Here is a 17873-nt window from a genome sequence, read left to right as displayed (position 1 = left end):
TTAGTTCTCACGTTAAAGGTGGTCCCAGCTCTTGACAATTGGCCTCTCAGGTCTTGGGTTTGGGTTTGCTCCTCAGAGGCAGCCCTACAGATGAACAAGGTGGATTTTCTCATCAAACCAGTGAGAGAGAGAGAGATTTCAAGTGAGGATTAACTTCAAACAACATTTAATAAGCCTCAGACTCTGAGGCAAAGGAGCCACTGCTTGGTGTTGGTGGATTAGAGTGAGCTTTTTAAAAAACACAGGAGGAAAAAAATTCAGAAGCCCTCCCCCATCTTGTATACATTTGCCATCCCTACAGAGTGGGGCTCTAGACTCAGAGTTGCTCTTTTGGGTTCCTGTGGCTACTGCTCTGTCCACAGCCAGCTTGAGTCCTGACCATCCCATTGCACAGGACTGCTGTGAGATTACGTATAGTTTGACTTTCTTTTGGGATTGCCAGCTCACAAATAACGACACAGAGGTTATTATGAAAGCTTGACCGTTATCTTAGGCTTGTCCTCAATTAGCTCTTATAACTTAATTAATCCATATTTTTAATCTATATTCTGCCACATCACTTGGTTACCTCTCTGTATAGCACAACTAACTTGCTCCGAGTGGGCTGGCAAAATCCCCATGCCTAGATTCCTCCTCCTCCTTTCCTCTTTCAGCCTGGAAACCCCACCTGTCCTCTCCTGTGTAGCTATTGGCCATTCACCTCTTTATTAAACCAATCAGAAGGTGCCTTGGCAAAGATGCATCTTTACAATGTACACAAATATTCTGAAACAATCACGTGGCAATCTCTGCCTGGTGTGTGTCTTAACATTCAAGAAATTAGTTTCCATTTTGCCAGTATCATATATGCTGTGGTGATATACTATTTATGATTAAATTTGCCTGAGGATTCACAAAGCAAAGCCAGCTTCAAGCTTTAGATATCAGACAGTGGTGATGTACACCCTTAATCCTAGGGCTGGAGATTAAAAGGTAGAGCGATCTCTGAGTCCAAGACCACCCTGGGCTACTTGAGAGTGAATCAGAGCTTACAGCTTTAATCCCATGATTTGAGAGGTATAAAAGGTAGAGGCATTCAGTCTGAGAGTAAGTCTTTGGCCACATTGAGGAGAGCATAGCACTCTGAGTGAATCTGAAGAGCAGTGAAGTTGGGAGCAGTTTGAGGATCACACCTTTGGTCTGAGCTGAGGTGAAGGTATGAGCTAGTGGCTGGCTACTTTGCTTTTCTGATCTCCAGTGTTTAATACATCGTAAACAATATATCATCACAATATGCAAAGAAGCAGGGTTCATACTGGTTACTGCTAAAATTCATCCTTGCGTTGATTTCCGATGAAAGTTTTGGAAGCTAAAATGTGATTAGTGGGAGAAGGCAAATGTTGTCAGAATACAGTGAGTTCTCTTTCTAAAGTTTCTGGAGGTTTCTACCAGGCCCACTCCACTGGCAGCTAAGGTTGGCAAGCCTATGGCACATGTATAAGTTAGCCAAATGAATAAAGCTACCTTTAAAGGAGGTAGGGACTACTGTATCAGGCACTTCACCTTCAAATGCCATTCTTTTCGAAAACAGGGTCTCAGGTATCCTGGCTCCAGCTCACAACATAGCTGAATGTGACCTTGACCTTCCTCCTGCCTCCAGCTCTAGAGCCCTGCGGTAGAGTATGCCACCGGTAGTTTATGTTAGGTGTGTGCTCTCCCAACTGAGCTACATGTCCAGCCTACCTGAAGCCAGATTATACAGTCCCACCTCACTGAACTTCACATTCAAGAAATTTCTGGAGAAAAAAAAAAACAAGAACCAACCAAACAAACAAAAAATAAACAAAAACAAAACAGAGAAAGAGAGAGAGAGAAGAAGGAGAAGAAGAAGAAGAAGACTATTGCATCATTATTTTCCTTTAACTTAAAGGTTAAACCATGTTCTATGTGTAGCAGTTGGAGACAAATCTGGTCCATTTATTGTTACTATTTCTAAGTGTATCCTCCCACACTCCTTGCAACAGCATCTACCCACAGCTCCCTTAGTACTGATGTATGGGACAGGATGTTTCAGAGCACATGAAACCACTGTGAAATGACACTACACAGAGTCTTTCATTCCATTCTGAGAGGGTAAAGTTTATAATTTCATAGGGAATAGAAGAGGAGATGTGAATTACATAAGCTGAAAGTACAACTACAAACATCTTAAATAAAAATTGGTAGTCTAAGTTCTGCAAACTTGGTGATGGGGAAATTATTATCAAGAAATGGATCATCCTCACCCCGCCCCGCCCTGTTTTCCATATGAGCACTCTTAAGGCCTTTAGGCTCTGTGATGTGGAGCTGGCTTTCCTGAATGTGGCCATATTTCAAAAGGAGATGGTGAAGAGACAAGGTCTCAAGAGAAGCAGTCAAAGCCATTAAAATTTCAATTCATATCGGAAGGAATCAACTGAGTCCAGTAAGTCATCCTTCAAGAAAACCAGGTAGTTTTCATCATTTATCTTTGTAGCCAATAACAGCATCGAACTTAACATTGATCCTGTGTTTTAAAACTGCCAGGAACCGCTCAGGAAACATCCTAGGAGAGACGTGGAAATATAATTAGGAAAGTGACACTAAGTACATTTGTAAAACATATTCATTTAAACACTTAGCATTTAATTCATAGTGCATTGTGTCAGATTCACTACAGACATGATTGAGAACCTTAACTTGAACTTAATTTTTTCAATCTACTTCCTTCTTAAATGAGGAACAATGATTAACTTTCTTTAGTACCCTAAAGAAAGTACACCGGAGTGTCCAAGAGAGCTTTAGAAATTTAACATACATACATACATACATACATACATACATACATACATATTCTTCCTTGTTTTTGTTTTGTTTTGTTTTTGTTTTTTTCAAAAGATTTCAGGAGGTATACAAAGCTGAAGAGTTGAGATGCTGAAGGGTCAAAGAAAGCCTGAAGCTGGAAAGGCAGTAAAATTCGGAGCAAATAAGGTACTTTATAATTCAAAACTCTGCTGGGATGCTGCTCCACAGCCCAGAGAAGGGGCTACTGAATGAAAATGCAGGCAGTGCCCTTGTTTTTTAGCATAATGTTGAACAAATTAATTGACCTTTGAGTTTAACTTTCTCACATGTATATGGAAAATGTATTCCCAATTGTTCCTGTGAACAATCTCTATGGTAATATTAAAGGCTACAAACAGTGACAGACATGAAGTTCATCTCTCTCTCTTCTCCCCAGAGTGTATACTAAAGAATATAGTAAGACTATTTAGGGGCTGGGGAGATGGCTCAGCCCTTAAAAGCTAGGTTCACAATATATATATATATATATGAATATTTAGAAGCTTCTCCCAGTCCAGTGGGTCTGAGAGAAAGTAAATGGGACATATATGTCAGGTTAATGATGTATACTGATCTGCTAGACCATATTCAAACAGCTGCCAGCAAAGCCATGATATCTAAAATTATAGATCATTTAGTGACTCCTATGCTTCCAGATGATTTTCTATTGTAGAAAACTCCCATGAGATCTGCAAATGAGTATCTAAAATGTAACTTTGTTACCAACTGAACAAAGACTGACAAACACGTGAGCTGCCTCATTCAAGACCTTTCTTCCTGCATTACAGGTGCTGATTTTTTTTTTTTTTAAAAAAAAAATTGGTCTCCTCTAAACTATCTTTGTCTATGGTCCCATATGTCACTAAGGGTCTGCAAATGAAAAAGGCATTCAAGACTCCAGGAAGGTAAGCTCTGTGGGGAGAGGACAACTGTCCATTTATCTGATGCAGGGTACCATGTGGGGAGTGTCTTGATTCAGCGTTGTCTCCATTTCGAAGTCAGAAACAATGAGAGCTGTTGCATCGGGGTAGGGACAGTGACAACAACTTTCTCACACCACCATCCTCACACTTACAGAATTCAAAACTAAAACCAGTTTTCATTGCTGATGTGAGACCATGTCTCTCTTGGATTTCTTTAAAATTTCCAATTGGGCTAGAACCAAGTATTGATGGTAAGCATTTTGCTTTACAAATGACAAAAGCTTAAAAAAAATCAACCTTTGTCTCCTTTCATCCTACTGTTCAATGATTCTACTACTAAAAATGCTTTAAAACATCCTTGCTCATTGATAAGAGACATACACTTCTTATGTTTTTGGTTGTGAGCCTAGCCTTTAATGGATGAGTTATCCCTCCAGCCCAAGAGTCATACATTTCTTTTATCCCCCCCCCAAAAAAACCCCAAAAATAAATAATAAACTTAGCAAACCTTACAAACACACGAAAATCTCAGTGACATTACAGTCTTCCCTTGATGATTAACATTCTGTTTTTAAAACTCAGAACCTCTTTACCTATTATTTTTTTTCTCAACTTACTCCTATATAACTTCAGTTAATCAATTGGTTTTTAAATCTAGTAGGGACATGTTGACTTCTAATGCAGACAAACACAACTATTCTTACCTTTCCAACACCATCAAAAACCCTATAGCACTCGGAACAAATATCATCTTCTTTTCAGTGAGGATCCCATGCATGAGATGTTCCACCACCTCTTCAGGTTCCAGGGTGGGTCCTAAGCTAAAACAGAGGCAGGCTTCAGAGACAAGACATCTATCTCACTGAAGGTGAAATTTGGTGTTGAACAAGTGGAATTTTGCATTCAGAGCAAAGGGGACTAGAGTTCATAAACATCTATATAAATGGCACAGCACATTGGAGGGCTACACCATGGCCTGGTATCCATCATCAGGAAGTCTATACTGTGCCCTGGTACCCTCCATCAGGAAGACTACATTGTGGGGAAAACAAATTCAATTACTTACAACAAAAACTCAGGTTTCAATATTTGTTGTTTCTTAATCTAAAAACGGGCTTGAGGCAGCAATATGGTGGCCAGGTCTAATAAGTGGCTCTCCAGAAGACAGACTTCCCAGTTCTGCAGGAATTGCTGATTTCTGGAATTTTAATACTCCCTCCCCTGGCAGATTTCAGCTACCTGTGGGACATCACTGGGTGAGCACAAGCCAGCAGCAGCACTCCCAGGGATGTGATGATGGAGTGGGTGTACTTTGTTAGCACTTCATGCAACTCTACTACACAAGACACCTTGTTATGTAGCATCTTCTGCTCTAGCTGAAATCAAATAATCCCCCCCCACACACACCTTGAAAATATTTAGAGAAAAAATAGAGCCACATAAGAAGAGTAAATGCTTTAGAAGTTAGCTATGGGGGAAAAGGCTTATCAATTACACTTGGTCTAATATTTTAGATTATGCTGCATTGTTCTTAACACTAATTGAACAGAAAGAGATATATTGTTTCAAGAAGACTTACTTTGTTTTGTTTTTATTTTTCGAGACAGGGTTTCTCTGTAGCTTTGGAACTCAATCTGTAGACCAGGCTGGCCTTGAACTTACAGAGATCTGCCTGCTTCTGCCTCCCAAGTGCTGAGACTGAAGGTATGTGTCCAGCTTCAAGAAGACTTTTAATAAAAAACAGTTTGTTCTTGAAACAATAGGGTCTCTGTGGGGGTCCCTGCAACTACCAGGGCCAGCAGAGTATAGAAAATCCAGTTCAACACGACTCAGTAGCCACTGCTGGTTCAAACTTCTAGAGTCTGGGGGGCAGTTTATGTTAAGCATATTTAAGCACAACACAATTTGGAGAGAAGTTTTCAGATACAATGCAATCCCCTGTGCATGAGGAGACATAATTACATTGTAACTCAACTTACTGTACCTGTCACTTCTTCCAAGATGTGTTCTGGAGATAGGCTACCTTTATAACTTGTAGACCTAGGGGAGAATCTGCCCTGTTCTCCATCATGCAGATAGCATAGAGGTCACTTGGGCTATTAGCCACCTCCTGTCCTGGTTGTGGGAGCTTGAGGTAGTCCCTGCTCATACAGATTCCCAGCCTTCTGGGTTGAGAAACAGGTTATAAAGCCTTTTCTTTGAAAAGGTCACCCTGAGTCTACAGCATTCCTGGTTTCCCTCTGAGCACAAGGACCTTTTCTCCAAAGAGGTCTCCAACCATACAAAGCTGAAAGTGTCAGAACTCAGTGGAGAAAATTGAGTTTGGCAATCATAGTGGGAGGCTTTATTCCCCACTTTCAACAGTGTATGAGATACTGAGACAAGTCCAGCAAGAGAATTCAAAGATCCTAGATTTCACTGATGTGGACACAGCGTTCTCTTAACAACTGCATAGGCGGACTGCATAGGCTTTTTCAAAAGCATATAGAAAAGTTTCCTTTAGTGCAGGCCATGCATTAGGCCACAAGACACATCTAGATAAGTGCAAAGAGATTGAAATTGAACACAATATGCTCTGACCAGAATGGATGAAGGCGGCAATGGAGTGAAGTTAGAAACCAGCAATACAAAAGGGATTGGAAAATTCACAGTTACGGGGAGGGGAGCAGCACACACAGGTACATCTAGAGGACTAGAGGAGAAGCTGCAAAAAACCAGATGCTCTGAGATGAAAAGAAGGTATGCCATAGCAAAATATGTGAGACACAGTGCTCAGAGGGGACCAAGGCTGGGGAATCTCTATTAAAAAAGAAGAAAAGTGTCAAAACAATTGATGTGACAGTCCATTCTGAGAAGACATCCAGGCTTCCAAAGGAAGGAAGCAGCCCAGCTTTGACACTTATGAGCCATGGCAAGGACCAGCATGGCAAGTTCATCCTAAGGTTACAGTAGTGGCACACACTTGCCTTGGCTGTAACCAACAGCTCTTTACCTGGACTTTAGTCTCATTCAACGAGAGGGACATCATGCTGGCACCCAAGACTTGTTCAACTACCCAGGCTACTAAAATCACAGATCTTAGAGGGGCATCTACAACAGCCACTCTACTAAACCACCATTGTTCCTAACTATATTCTGAATATTTATCCTGAAAAAGTTCTTACCCCTCATCAAAGAAACTGCTCTTTGTAACAGATGGAGACTACTACAGAGGTCATGACCCATCAAAATGCAGAGCCCAACAGATACATCTACAACACAGTCCCTGAACCCAGGGCTTGGGATTATAGCAGAAGAGGGGGACAGAAAGATCAACAGAGCCAGAGGAACAGATTGTGTCTCCCAGAAATGTTAGAAGTCACTCCTATAACATCTCACTAACAGGACTGCCTAAACATGAGCTGAATGAGGACAATAACAATAGACATGCTAACATGAAAGGGAGAAGGCCCAAGAGGCCTCAACCTTAGGCAAAGAGCTACAGGCGACTGAGGAATGCTGAGCACACACCTGTGCAGTTGGTTATCAATACCAATGGTCAATGCTGAAGTCGTGTGTGTGTGTGTGTGTGTGTGTGTGTGTGTGTGTGTGTGTGTGTAACATTATATGGACTGAGCAGGTTGTATTTATATATTAAAACACATACATACAAAACAACAACAACTAAAAAAAAAGAGGCTACAAATTTGTAAGGGTGGGCATCACATGGGAGGGCTTGAAGGGGTAAAATGATGTAATTATATCAAAAATTAAGAAAAGCATTAAAAAAATAAGCTATAAGTCAAAATTGAATCAAACACAAAGCAAGGCAAGTTGAGAAATAGTAAAGATTTAATTATAGGTATTCGTGAACTAGAGGCCAGAAACAAAGCAGAGAGAATCCATGAAATCAAAGCTGATCCTTCTAGAAGAACCACAAAATTAACAATGTCGTAAACTAGAATAACTAAGGAAGGCACAGAATACAAAACCAGGGATGAAAGCTCATTTCTAGGGCCTCATGGAATCTTGAGAAAGCCACGGACGGACAGCTTCGAGCCAGTTAGAGGACCCATGGAATGTATCAACCCAGGGAATAGCAACCACGGAGACTGACTCAAGAAGAAACTAAAAAACAGAGCAGGACTTTAATAAGAAATTCAGTCAGTACCCAAGACCTCTTATTCAAGACAGGATCTGACTATGTCACTCAGGCTAGCCTACATCTCCCTATGTAGTAGACTGAGCTATCATTGAACCGGACACCCAGATTCTTCTTCTTTTTTTTGGAGACCGGGTTTTTCTGTGTACCCCTGGCTAACCTGGAACTGGCTCTGTAGACCAGGCTGACCTCGAACTCAAGGGTCCACCTGCCTCTGCCTTTGGAGTGCTGGGATTAAAGGTGTACACCACCTCTGCCTGGCAACAGCTTTTTGTTTTTGTTAATATTTAAGGGAGAACCGACAGAAATCCTTTTCAAATTCTTCCCAGAACAGATGACAAAGAAACTTCTTGTTTTGCATGGGGTCTTGGTATTTAAGCCAAAGCTGTTCTTCAGCCTGAGACAGTCAGCTTAGTAAATACTAAGAATAGAGCCACAGAGTGCCACACCCGTGTGCCCCAATGTTCGATGTCAACCAATCACAGCTGAGAATCTCCAAAACTTTCTGTAAGTTGATTGTCTCAGGTATTTTGTCAGAGTGACAACAAGCTGTCCAATCTCATGGAGTTAGCTATATAAACTGGATGCAGTATGGCTGTAGTCCCAGAAATTGGAAGCAAGACAGGAAGATCAGATGCTCATGGCATCCTCACTGCTTAGTGAGTTTGAATCCAGCTTTGGTTGTATGGCATGAGATGGAGACAGAGAAAGAGAGAACATGAATATATCTAACTATGGCCAAAGGATCAAACCTGGCCATGCAGGAGTAGAGCAAAGGATAGAGGCAAATATACTGTATATAGTAGAGCTTCCGGCATTTAGCAGGTGAATGTCTTGAAATAATGCTATTGCTTAGGGCTTCTATTGCTGTGATGAAACATCACAACCAAAAGCAAGTTGGGGAGTAAAGGGTTTATCTGGCTTATACTTCCATGCCACTATTCATCATCAAAGAAAGTCAAGAACAGGAACTCAAACACAGCAGGAACCCAGAGGCAGGAGCTGAAACGGACCATGGAGGAAGCTGCTTACTGGCTTGCTTCCTCTGGCTCGCTCAGCCTGCTTTCTTATAGAACCCAGGGCCACCAGCCCAGGGACGGTACCATCCTCCATGGGTACCTCTTGAATTGATGACTAATTGAGAATCTGCCTTACAGCTGGGGTCTCATGAAGGCATTTCCTCAACTGTGTCTCTTTCCTCCCTGATGACTGTGTCAAGTTGACACACATAACCAGCCAGCACATTATCCAAGTTTATTTAATAAAAATAATTCTTAGTTCTCAAGAACTTAATTGGAATGCATGATAATATTTAATTCCTATAAATTTATACTACAGTGTAATCTAGCCTTTAAAAGAAAACCTGTTTCTTTGCAGTGTGTTACACATATAAACACAAGTGATAAGCTATACCTGAATGCCCTTGAGTGGATTTAAATGCCACCATTAACACGAGAGACTTCATTTCAAATTCAGCCACTTAGAAGCTGTTCCAGTTTCTTCATTGAGAAATTCTGGCTTTGTGTAACTGAGGTTCTGCACTGCGGCTCATGAGTGAGTTGCTAGGTTACCTGTAAGCCTCAGACAACTCATCCACCAGATGAATAACTAGATGACATCTGCCCCAATGCTCAAGGTGTAAGAAAAAGACTGTGTTTAGTATTCTGTTAGGGTACATGCCTCCAGTCATGTTTTTAAAAATGATCTGTAATTATTTCTTGTATGAATACAGTTTTGCCAGAAGAGGGCGATCTTGCCTTGTCTAGCCATGTCCTAGGGTGTGGTTAAAACAGTAATAGCTTTAAAATGTGGTGTCTGGTTTTAATAACTGAAAGTTAGCTGGAGTTTTAAGAACACATACACCAGTATGTTATTTTAGCATCTAGATCCTGAGATAAGAGCGGAAAGAAGCAAGTGTTACTACGGCCTGCTCTTGGATTTAATGAACAAGACTTCCCTTCTCAACTGAGCTGTCCCTTTTCTTCCTTCAGGGTCAAATTAGGGTTATATGGTTAATTCAGGTGGAGTTAAGAACTGGCTTTCTGAACTAGACATTCTTGCCTTGGGCTTTTTGTTTATGGGTTTTTGTGGTTGTTTTTGTTTTTTGTTTGTTAGATTGGGTTTTCTTTTCTTTCTTTTTTTTCTTCTTCTGATTGCTTTTGTTTTTTTGTTTTGTTTTGAGACAGGGCTTACCTTGTTGAGGCTGGTAGAAATTTAGCCTTCAGAGGGTTGGGACTACAGGTGCCTGCTAAAAGACCTGGGTTCATTCTTACTTTTGTTTCCTAACAAAATTGTGTCTTCACATAGATTATTTTTGGGTGAGATCTCATGACATTAAAAAGCTTCTGCTCAGAAAAGGTAAGCACACAGAATGAAGACAGACAGACTACAGACTGTTGAACATCTGATGGAAGATTAACATCTAGAATGTACAAGGAGATAAAAACCAAAATATCAAGACACCAGTCTTGTGAGTTAAATCCAGTCAGTGAGTTAAAGGAACAGATAGTTCTCAAAAGATAAAATACAAATAGTCAATAAACACAGAAAGAATGCTTAGCTTCAACACCCACCAGAGAAATACAAACACATTACACCGAGGCCCCACCTCCCCCAGTGAGAGTGGCAGAGTTTTTAAAAGCAAGTCAGAGCTCAGGTGAGGGTGTGTCAGGCACTGAGAATACAAGCACAAGTTCTGCTTTTCGCACATATATGGCTATAGTCAGTGAGAAAGTAAACCAGAAGGGAGATCAGTATAGAGACCGAGCGTAGTGAGATCCAGCTATGCCATTCCTAGGATAACATGAGGGGCTCCAAACCAGCCTGTCAGAGACATTTGCACACCAATGTTTACTGAGGCTCCATTCACAGCAGCTAAGTGATAGAACCAACTTAGGTTCCAATAACAGGGAAATGGGTAAAGAAAATGGGTACACACACAATGAAAGTTTCTCAGCTGTAAAGATGAAGTTATGTTGTTTACAGGGAAATGGGTGAAGCTGGAGATGTTTGTATGAAGCGAATTAAGCCAGTCTCAGAAAGGCAACCATGCTTTCTCTCATTTGTGATTCCTAGGATCTAGATAGATACATGAAATTGTGTGTATACATATAACATGGAAGTACAAGCAGGGGGCTGGAGAGGTAGCTCAGCCAGTAAAGAGCTTGCTATGCAAGCATGAAGATGTGTGTTCCATCCCCAACACCCAGTAAAAGTTAAAAAGCAGCATTTGTCTGGAGCAGAGAGAGGGAGAGAGAGAAAGAGAGAGAGAGAGAGAGAAAGTCACAGAGAGGTGAAATAAAGTAGTTATTACAAATTCAAGTTGTAACAACATTTTTTTCTTCTGCATCTTTGAAGTTCACATCCTATAAAAATGTATCTACCAACATTGTAAATACACTAAATGTGAATCTGTCTATGGTTTTAGGAAACCTAGTTGATTTGACTAAATGCTATTTTTTTTATCAACTATTTTCCTGCAAAATATATACTTCAAGATTCTTAGCATCCCACTCATAGGTCTCTTAATGACCATAAGACAGGAAGGTTCTTTGACTGTGAATCAAAACAAGGCTTCATTGTTAACTTCTAACACATTGTAAATCATCTGATGAAATTTACATTTCTAACTCTGCACGAATCCTAACTGCTATGGAGTCATCTGGCAATCTGTTATTAGCATAAACTGTCACTGTATAAATATTTATAAATTGTTTCTAGTTTGGTATATCACTTACATGTTGCTTTGTAAAATAAATAAATCAACTTAGTGGTTTCAAAATAATTAAATAAACAAAAGTTCCCAGGTTAGATATAAAAGAGAAATGTCCTTATTTAATATAACATTGTATACCATTAATATGCACTAAAGGAAAAACTAAAGAGAAAACAATTTTTAGCCTAGAGATGGACTTAGGATGGTTCATGGCTTAATCATGATCTTTTAACTTTAAGATGGCTATACACTCTGTACACATTGTATCTTTTCCATGGCTATACACTGTACACATTGTATCTTTATGATGGCTAGACAGTCTTTATAATCTGTATCTTTACCATGGCTATACAGCCTGTATACATTGTATCTTTATCATGGCTACCTGTTGTATACACTGTATCTTTACCATGGCTATACACTCTGTATATATTGTATCTTTTTCATGGCTATACACTCTGTACACATTGTATTTCAAATGTTTAGTGTAGCATTTGTCTGGCTGGGCAGCAGTAAGCCACAGCTTCCAGTGAACATGGTAGATACCCCCTCACAGTGCTGCTGTGGCATTAGGTAGGGTGGGTAGATTACATGCATTTCAGCTTACCAGGCTCTCCATTTGTGATGATGTCACCGGGACATAACCCTACTGCAGTCAGCAATGCCTTTATTTGATGGGTCCTAGGAGTCCCCTTGCTTTTAAAGAGTTGCTTATTTTGGTCTAGTGTTTGCTTTGCTCTCAGCCCATACTTAAAAGGGAGCATGCCATTCCTAAGTGAATTATCTCCATAGTCCTCATTAATTTCAAACACAATTCACAAAGAACAGCCAAATTAGAAGGGAGCAGAACAAAACCTGAGGGGGCAGACTAAGCTAAAAAAATTTGTTATCAATATAACCAAATAGAGAATGCAAATGAATAGCCATGGATTTATTATATCAATTTAAGCCAGTGGGGGAAATAATGAGTCACTAAGCAACAGAACAGAATAACTCATTAACTATTTGGGAAAAGCAATTAGGCCATAACCTCAGTTCTTTCTTAAGCCAAAATAAATTGAGGTAAAGATTTAAATGTAAAAAGTACAGCCATAAAAACCTACTGAAAGGACTGGAATGTGACATTCCCTGGAAGGGCACCTGCCTTGAATATAGGCAAAGCCTGGATCCAATGCCTGGCACTATCACCCCATCTCATCCCACCCAAGCTACTAGGAAGTGATATGGGTAGATGTAAGTGTGGTATGAGACAGATCTTTCCAAATACCTCATGGAACCTAAAGGCCATGGGGTAGCACTTGGGAAAACCAATACACAACCAATGCACCATGTACAGGATCTCAGATACATAAATGACAATATGCCTTAAAACTCCATACTCCCTAGAAAAGTAGGCACATACTATGAAAACAGATGAGCACAGAAACAGTTATTAATATAAATATAGTTTCTTCATGTATGAAGTTGTCCATGATTTAAAAAGTGAGCAGAAAGGAGGCTGATGGCCAAGAAGCAAGATGCCTGCCTTTACCATGGGTAACTGGAACCCCACTTCTGGAGGGGCACTCTGTAGAAACCTGACAATTCCTAAATATTTGATTTGATCTACTAATGGCCCTTCATGGTAGATCCATGTGTACAATGCACATGAGCGTAACTTAAAGTTTAAACTCTGTCAGGCATAGTGGCACACACCTTTAATCCCAGACCCCAGGAGGCAGAGGCCAGCCTGGTCCACCTAGTGCAATCTTACCTAAATAAAAAAAAATTAAGTTTATTTTATTTAACACATGTAAAATTATCTACAAAGATGTTATCAGATGTTAGGAGAGGGTCCTACCGATGAAGAAAATTCAGAAAAACTTTTTTATTAGTATTTCCTGTAATGTTTGAATTTAAAAATATGCATTATGGACCCGGCATGGTGATGCACATCTTTAATTCTAGCACTTGGGGTAGGGGTGGGGTAGGCAGAGGCAGATGAATATCTGTGAGTTAAGCTTGGTCTACATAGTGAGTTCCAGGCTAGTCAGAGCTATGTAATAAGACCTGTATTATGATTACTAAGACATTAAACCTAATGCCAAGGAGATGATGAAACATTATTCTGAGAGTTGATTTTTTTATGATTTTTTTCCCCAAAGAAATAGTTTCGTCTGGAACTCACTTTGGACCATAACCTCTAAATCCACCAGAATCACCTATGTGGTTTTTGATCAGGGACCCAGGCGCCCTCCTCACCACTGCCCTACCTCAACCAAACAACGAAAGTCATTTCTGGGGTGGGAGAGCCCAGCTTGTGTCGCAAGCTGTCCAGGACACAACGGATGTGTGTGAGTCTGAAAACTATGCTGATCCAGGGTTGAAGAAACAAAGGAGAGATTAACCAGTTCACCTGCTGCATTGAGATCTGTATTCTAGTCATGCTCGCCCATTTTCTTTGTCTCCCCACCTGTTTTCCCACAATTTACCAACTGCAGCAAGGTGAACTAACAGCATCAGATAGCAGGTATTTCAGGGATTAATTTGTTCAAGATTAATCCCCACAGAACAAGATCCATAGCAACCGCCCGCACTGCGGTCTTGCTCTGGTCCCTGCTTACTTGGTACTCGGGTTCTTGATGAAGCCAGTGTTTATGAAGTTAGGGCAGAGACACGACGTTTTGACTCCGGATCTTCCCAGGGCAGCCAATTCATCAGTCAGGGCTCTGTGGAAGCCAACAGCAGCAAACTTGCTGGAACTGAGAAAATGGGGTTTAAAAGTAAATTCAAGAACACTGTGGTCCCACAGTTGGGGGAGCTCTTCCCATCAGCAGCAGGGATTCCTTAGTCATGGGCCTCGGGTAGAGTTAGTGGGCCAGTGCCACACTAAGCTAAATTCCTAGCCACATGGAAGCCCCAGGCACATGGCACACAACATTTCCTACATGTTGCATTCCTAACTGGCTGGGTTTCAGTGCATTAACTGACCTGAAGGGAAGTTTGGGGAGTGTTTGCTTTCACTATTGCTGGTACCATAAAATCCAAGGTCACTGTGAATCTGTTTATTGTTTATTCTAAAATAGTCATACAACTCAGTGGGCAGCTCTTCTGTACACACCATTCTTCCTCCTCAGAGCCCCCTCCCGCACCATCCCCCCACACACACATTAAATAGCACTCTTAAGTTTTCTAGGATGGAATGTTTCAGTTTTGTAATGAAACAATGACCGTACCTAACTTTTTGTGTATGTAATTTTTTAAGATGATCTGTTCCTGAAGCTGTGTGCATATGTGCAGTGTGTATATATTTGTGTATAGGCAAGATTTTAACATTGATGTTGTTCATGAATGCACTTTGCCTTATTTTTTGAGACAGGGTCTCTCTCTAGGAGCCTGAAGCTTGCCCATTGGCTCTCTTAAACTTTTACTATAATCTTCATGACTATATTGGTCACAAATGAGTCTCTAGGGCCTCACCTAGGACTGGCCTCTTAATAGGTACTCAGTAAATATTTGTGGAATAAATAAATCAGAGTGCAAAGCAATTCTCACAAAAACACCTTCATTTGGAAATATTGTGAAACTACTCTAAATGGACTTTATTTTTCCAGGTCTAAAAAGAGCTTTATTGAAATATAATACTTTAAATTTTATATTAAGCATATAATATTTTATATCTTATATAAAAGTATATAAAGGTATATAATTCAATCATTTGTTAGTATCTTACATTACTAATTTTGAAAACTGTCATAAGATACATGTAACATAAAATCTGTTACCTCAAATGTCTAGCTCGGTGGTATTAATTACCATATAGTTTCATGCTTATGAATAAGAAATTAGATAAGGTCTCTATACAGTCTTGTCAATTAAGCTGTACTTTGAAAACCAGGAAGCTGTAGAAAGTTTTTTAAAGCTTGGAAATGTATTGAACTGTAAATGAAACACTGTCAGCTTCAATGGTGAGGTGGAAAGCTTCAGTAATTATATATAAATATACATATACATACATATATACATACACACACACACATATATGTATATATATCATTTTCTTTCTTTCTTTCTTTCTTTCTTTCTTTCTTTCTTTCTTTCTTTCACTTTTTCCTTCTTTCATTTTTTGCCTGCCTTTGCTTCCCAAGTTCTTGAACAGGGTGTTGGTGGCTTAATTCCAGCATGTGTTACTTTTTATACAAACCAGGCTGATCTTGAACTTATGATCTTGCTGCCTCAGTGTCAGGAAAACTATAGATTTTCTTTCTCTCTTTCCTTCCCCCCACCCTTCCTCCTCTCCCTCTCTTTAGACTCAGGACTGTGTAGATGCTAGGCTAGTACTGTACCACTCCAGCCCTTGATCTCTGAAAGTGTCTCTCTACTCAACCCCCAGTGGCCCTGAACTCACAGAGCCCTGAGTCTCTTGCTTCTCTACCTTGAAGAACTGAGATTGTAGGTGGACACTACCACAGCCACAACTAAATGCAGATACTTTTCTTATATGCGTGGCTGTGTTTAAAGTGTCCAAAGAGTTCTATCAAATGCGTAACATGGTTCTTTGAGTTTGGTAAGATTATCAATAAATTTTCTTTTAAGAAATTCCGTTTTCTGACTTTTTTCTTAAGTGAACCAAAAATGCAAAAACAGCTAGGAACTAACAGTCTCAAGTGTCTGAAGGAAGAAGGGCATGGATTACAATGATGCATCAGTGTGGCTTTAAGACATGGTAAGAAATGGTACTTCTAGCCAGGCATTGGTGGCACACACCTTTAATCCCAGTGCTCGGGAGGCAGAGGCGGGAGGATCTCTGTGAGTTCGAGGCCAGCCTGAACTACAGAGCAAGTTCCAGGGCAGGCTCCAAAGCTACAGAGAAATCCTGTCTTGACAACCCCCCCCCCCACCACACACACACAAAAGGTACTCTTGGAGTGTTTTTTTCAAGCAGGATTCCTTCAACCAGAATCAAGCCCGGGTTTGGATTGGTTGCCCTCCCCCCCCCCCCAGCTGCCCTTTCCTATATAACCCTGCCCTTTGAGCTCTCCCAGTCTCTCAGCCTAGGCTGCTCCTCTTGGTCAGCCTTCCCTCCTCTCCTCACATGGGTCAGGGTCATTTCCACTCTGGACACTCCCAGATGTCCATGCCTCTGGCTATCCTCTCCCACATATCTGTAATAAACTTTCACCATATTTGGGAGCAGTCATGTCCTTTCCTTTTTATTTTACTTTTTTCATTCAAGGAGGGTGGAGGATCAGGGAGGAGTTAGAAGGAAAAATAGGAGGCTGTGAATATGATAAACATACATGCATGAAATTCCCAAAGATTTAATAAAATATTATGTTAAAAAAATCAAGATACCATAAAAAATCCCACTTAACAAACATCAAAACTCATCTTAGGAAAGAATCAAAAAGAGTAAACATCCCCACTATGAATTCAGTTTTGCCACTGTGTACTTCTCAGGGCAATCATTGAAACTGTTCAGAGATAACTCCTACAGTATGATTAATTTTCTCCTGAGAAGACTCTGTTGCTGTGATAGGTGAGAGCTCAGTTATAAACAATTGGTAATTCTGTCTCCCCTTCGTTTCATCACACAAAGAACAATGGGAGAACACACAATCAGTTTCCCGGGGCCGTATTCTGGGAGCTGACAGATGGGGCCCTATTGCTTTTTTGTGACTCTAGGGAAAAATGGAAGTGAACTTCCAGCAGGTACCCTCTGGTTACCAAGCAATCTCAGGTCCCAGAATCAGTGCTAAGGTCATTGCATTCTAGGATTTACATTAGATACTATTATTAAACTGTTTTATGGATGAGAAAAATTCAGCACTGAAAAGCTGAGAACTCCGAGTAAGGTCTTTAGCTAGTAAATGATTGGCAATGCTCACTTTCATTATCCCAAAGGAATCCTATCCTGGAAACACCCCAGATGTTCATAAATGGTAGGACAGGCAGACAGGTTGCTGTGTAGTAACATGATACAAGACTGTGTATGATCAAATAATAGCCACAGATGACATTATGGACACATCTCACAAATACAGTGAGACTCCATGTACATAAAGATCAAAAATGGGTAAATTTAGCCTGTGTTGTTCAAGGGAGTCTGTGGTTATCTGTGAGTGGTAACTAGGAAGAGCACTGAGGGGCTCCAGAGGTGATGTTGTTGTTATTATTATTATTATTTAATGGTAAGGATGCATCTACTTTGAAGTAATTCACTTTTTAATTATTATAAATGCTTTTAAAAAGCTTTTAAAAGGCAGTGCCATGG

The 17873-nt window shown here is 40.3% G+C and overlaps 1 protein-coding gene across 1 annotated transcript in view; it reads right to left on the bottom strand.

Moving 5' to 3' along the window:
- Positions 1 to 149: 149 nt before the first annotated feature.
- Hsd17b11 (hydroxysteroid 17-beta dehydrogenase 11) overlaps positions 150 to 17873 on the bottom strand; it is a 31679-nt gene continuing 13955 nt past the window's right edge. Inside the window, exons 5-7 of the mRNA XM_051198174.1 lie at positions 14224 to 14361; positions 4469 to 4585; positions 150 to 2563 (exon numbers count right to left, since the gene is read on the bottom strand). Of these exons, the coding sequence (XP_051054131.1) occupies positions 2479 to 2563; positions 4469 to 4585; positions 14224 to 14361 (340 nt within the window). The 3' untranslated portion in view covers positions 150 to 2478. The remainder of the gene's footprint in view (positions 2564 to 4468; positions 4586 to 14223; positions 14362 to 17873) is intronic.

Source organism: Phodopus roborovskii, unplaced genomic scaffold (assembly GCF_943737965.1).
Source record: "Phodopus roborovskii unplaced genomic scaffold, PHOROB, whole genome shotgun sequence".
Taxonomy (NCBI): Eukaryota; Metazoa; Chordata; class Mammalia; order Rodentia; family Cricetidae; genus Phodopus; species Phodopus roborovskii.
Note: the sequence above shows the minus strand (reverse complement) of the source record. Positions and strands in the feature narration are given on the sequence as shown.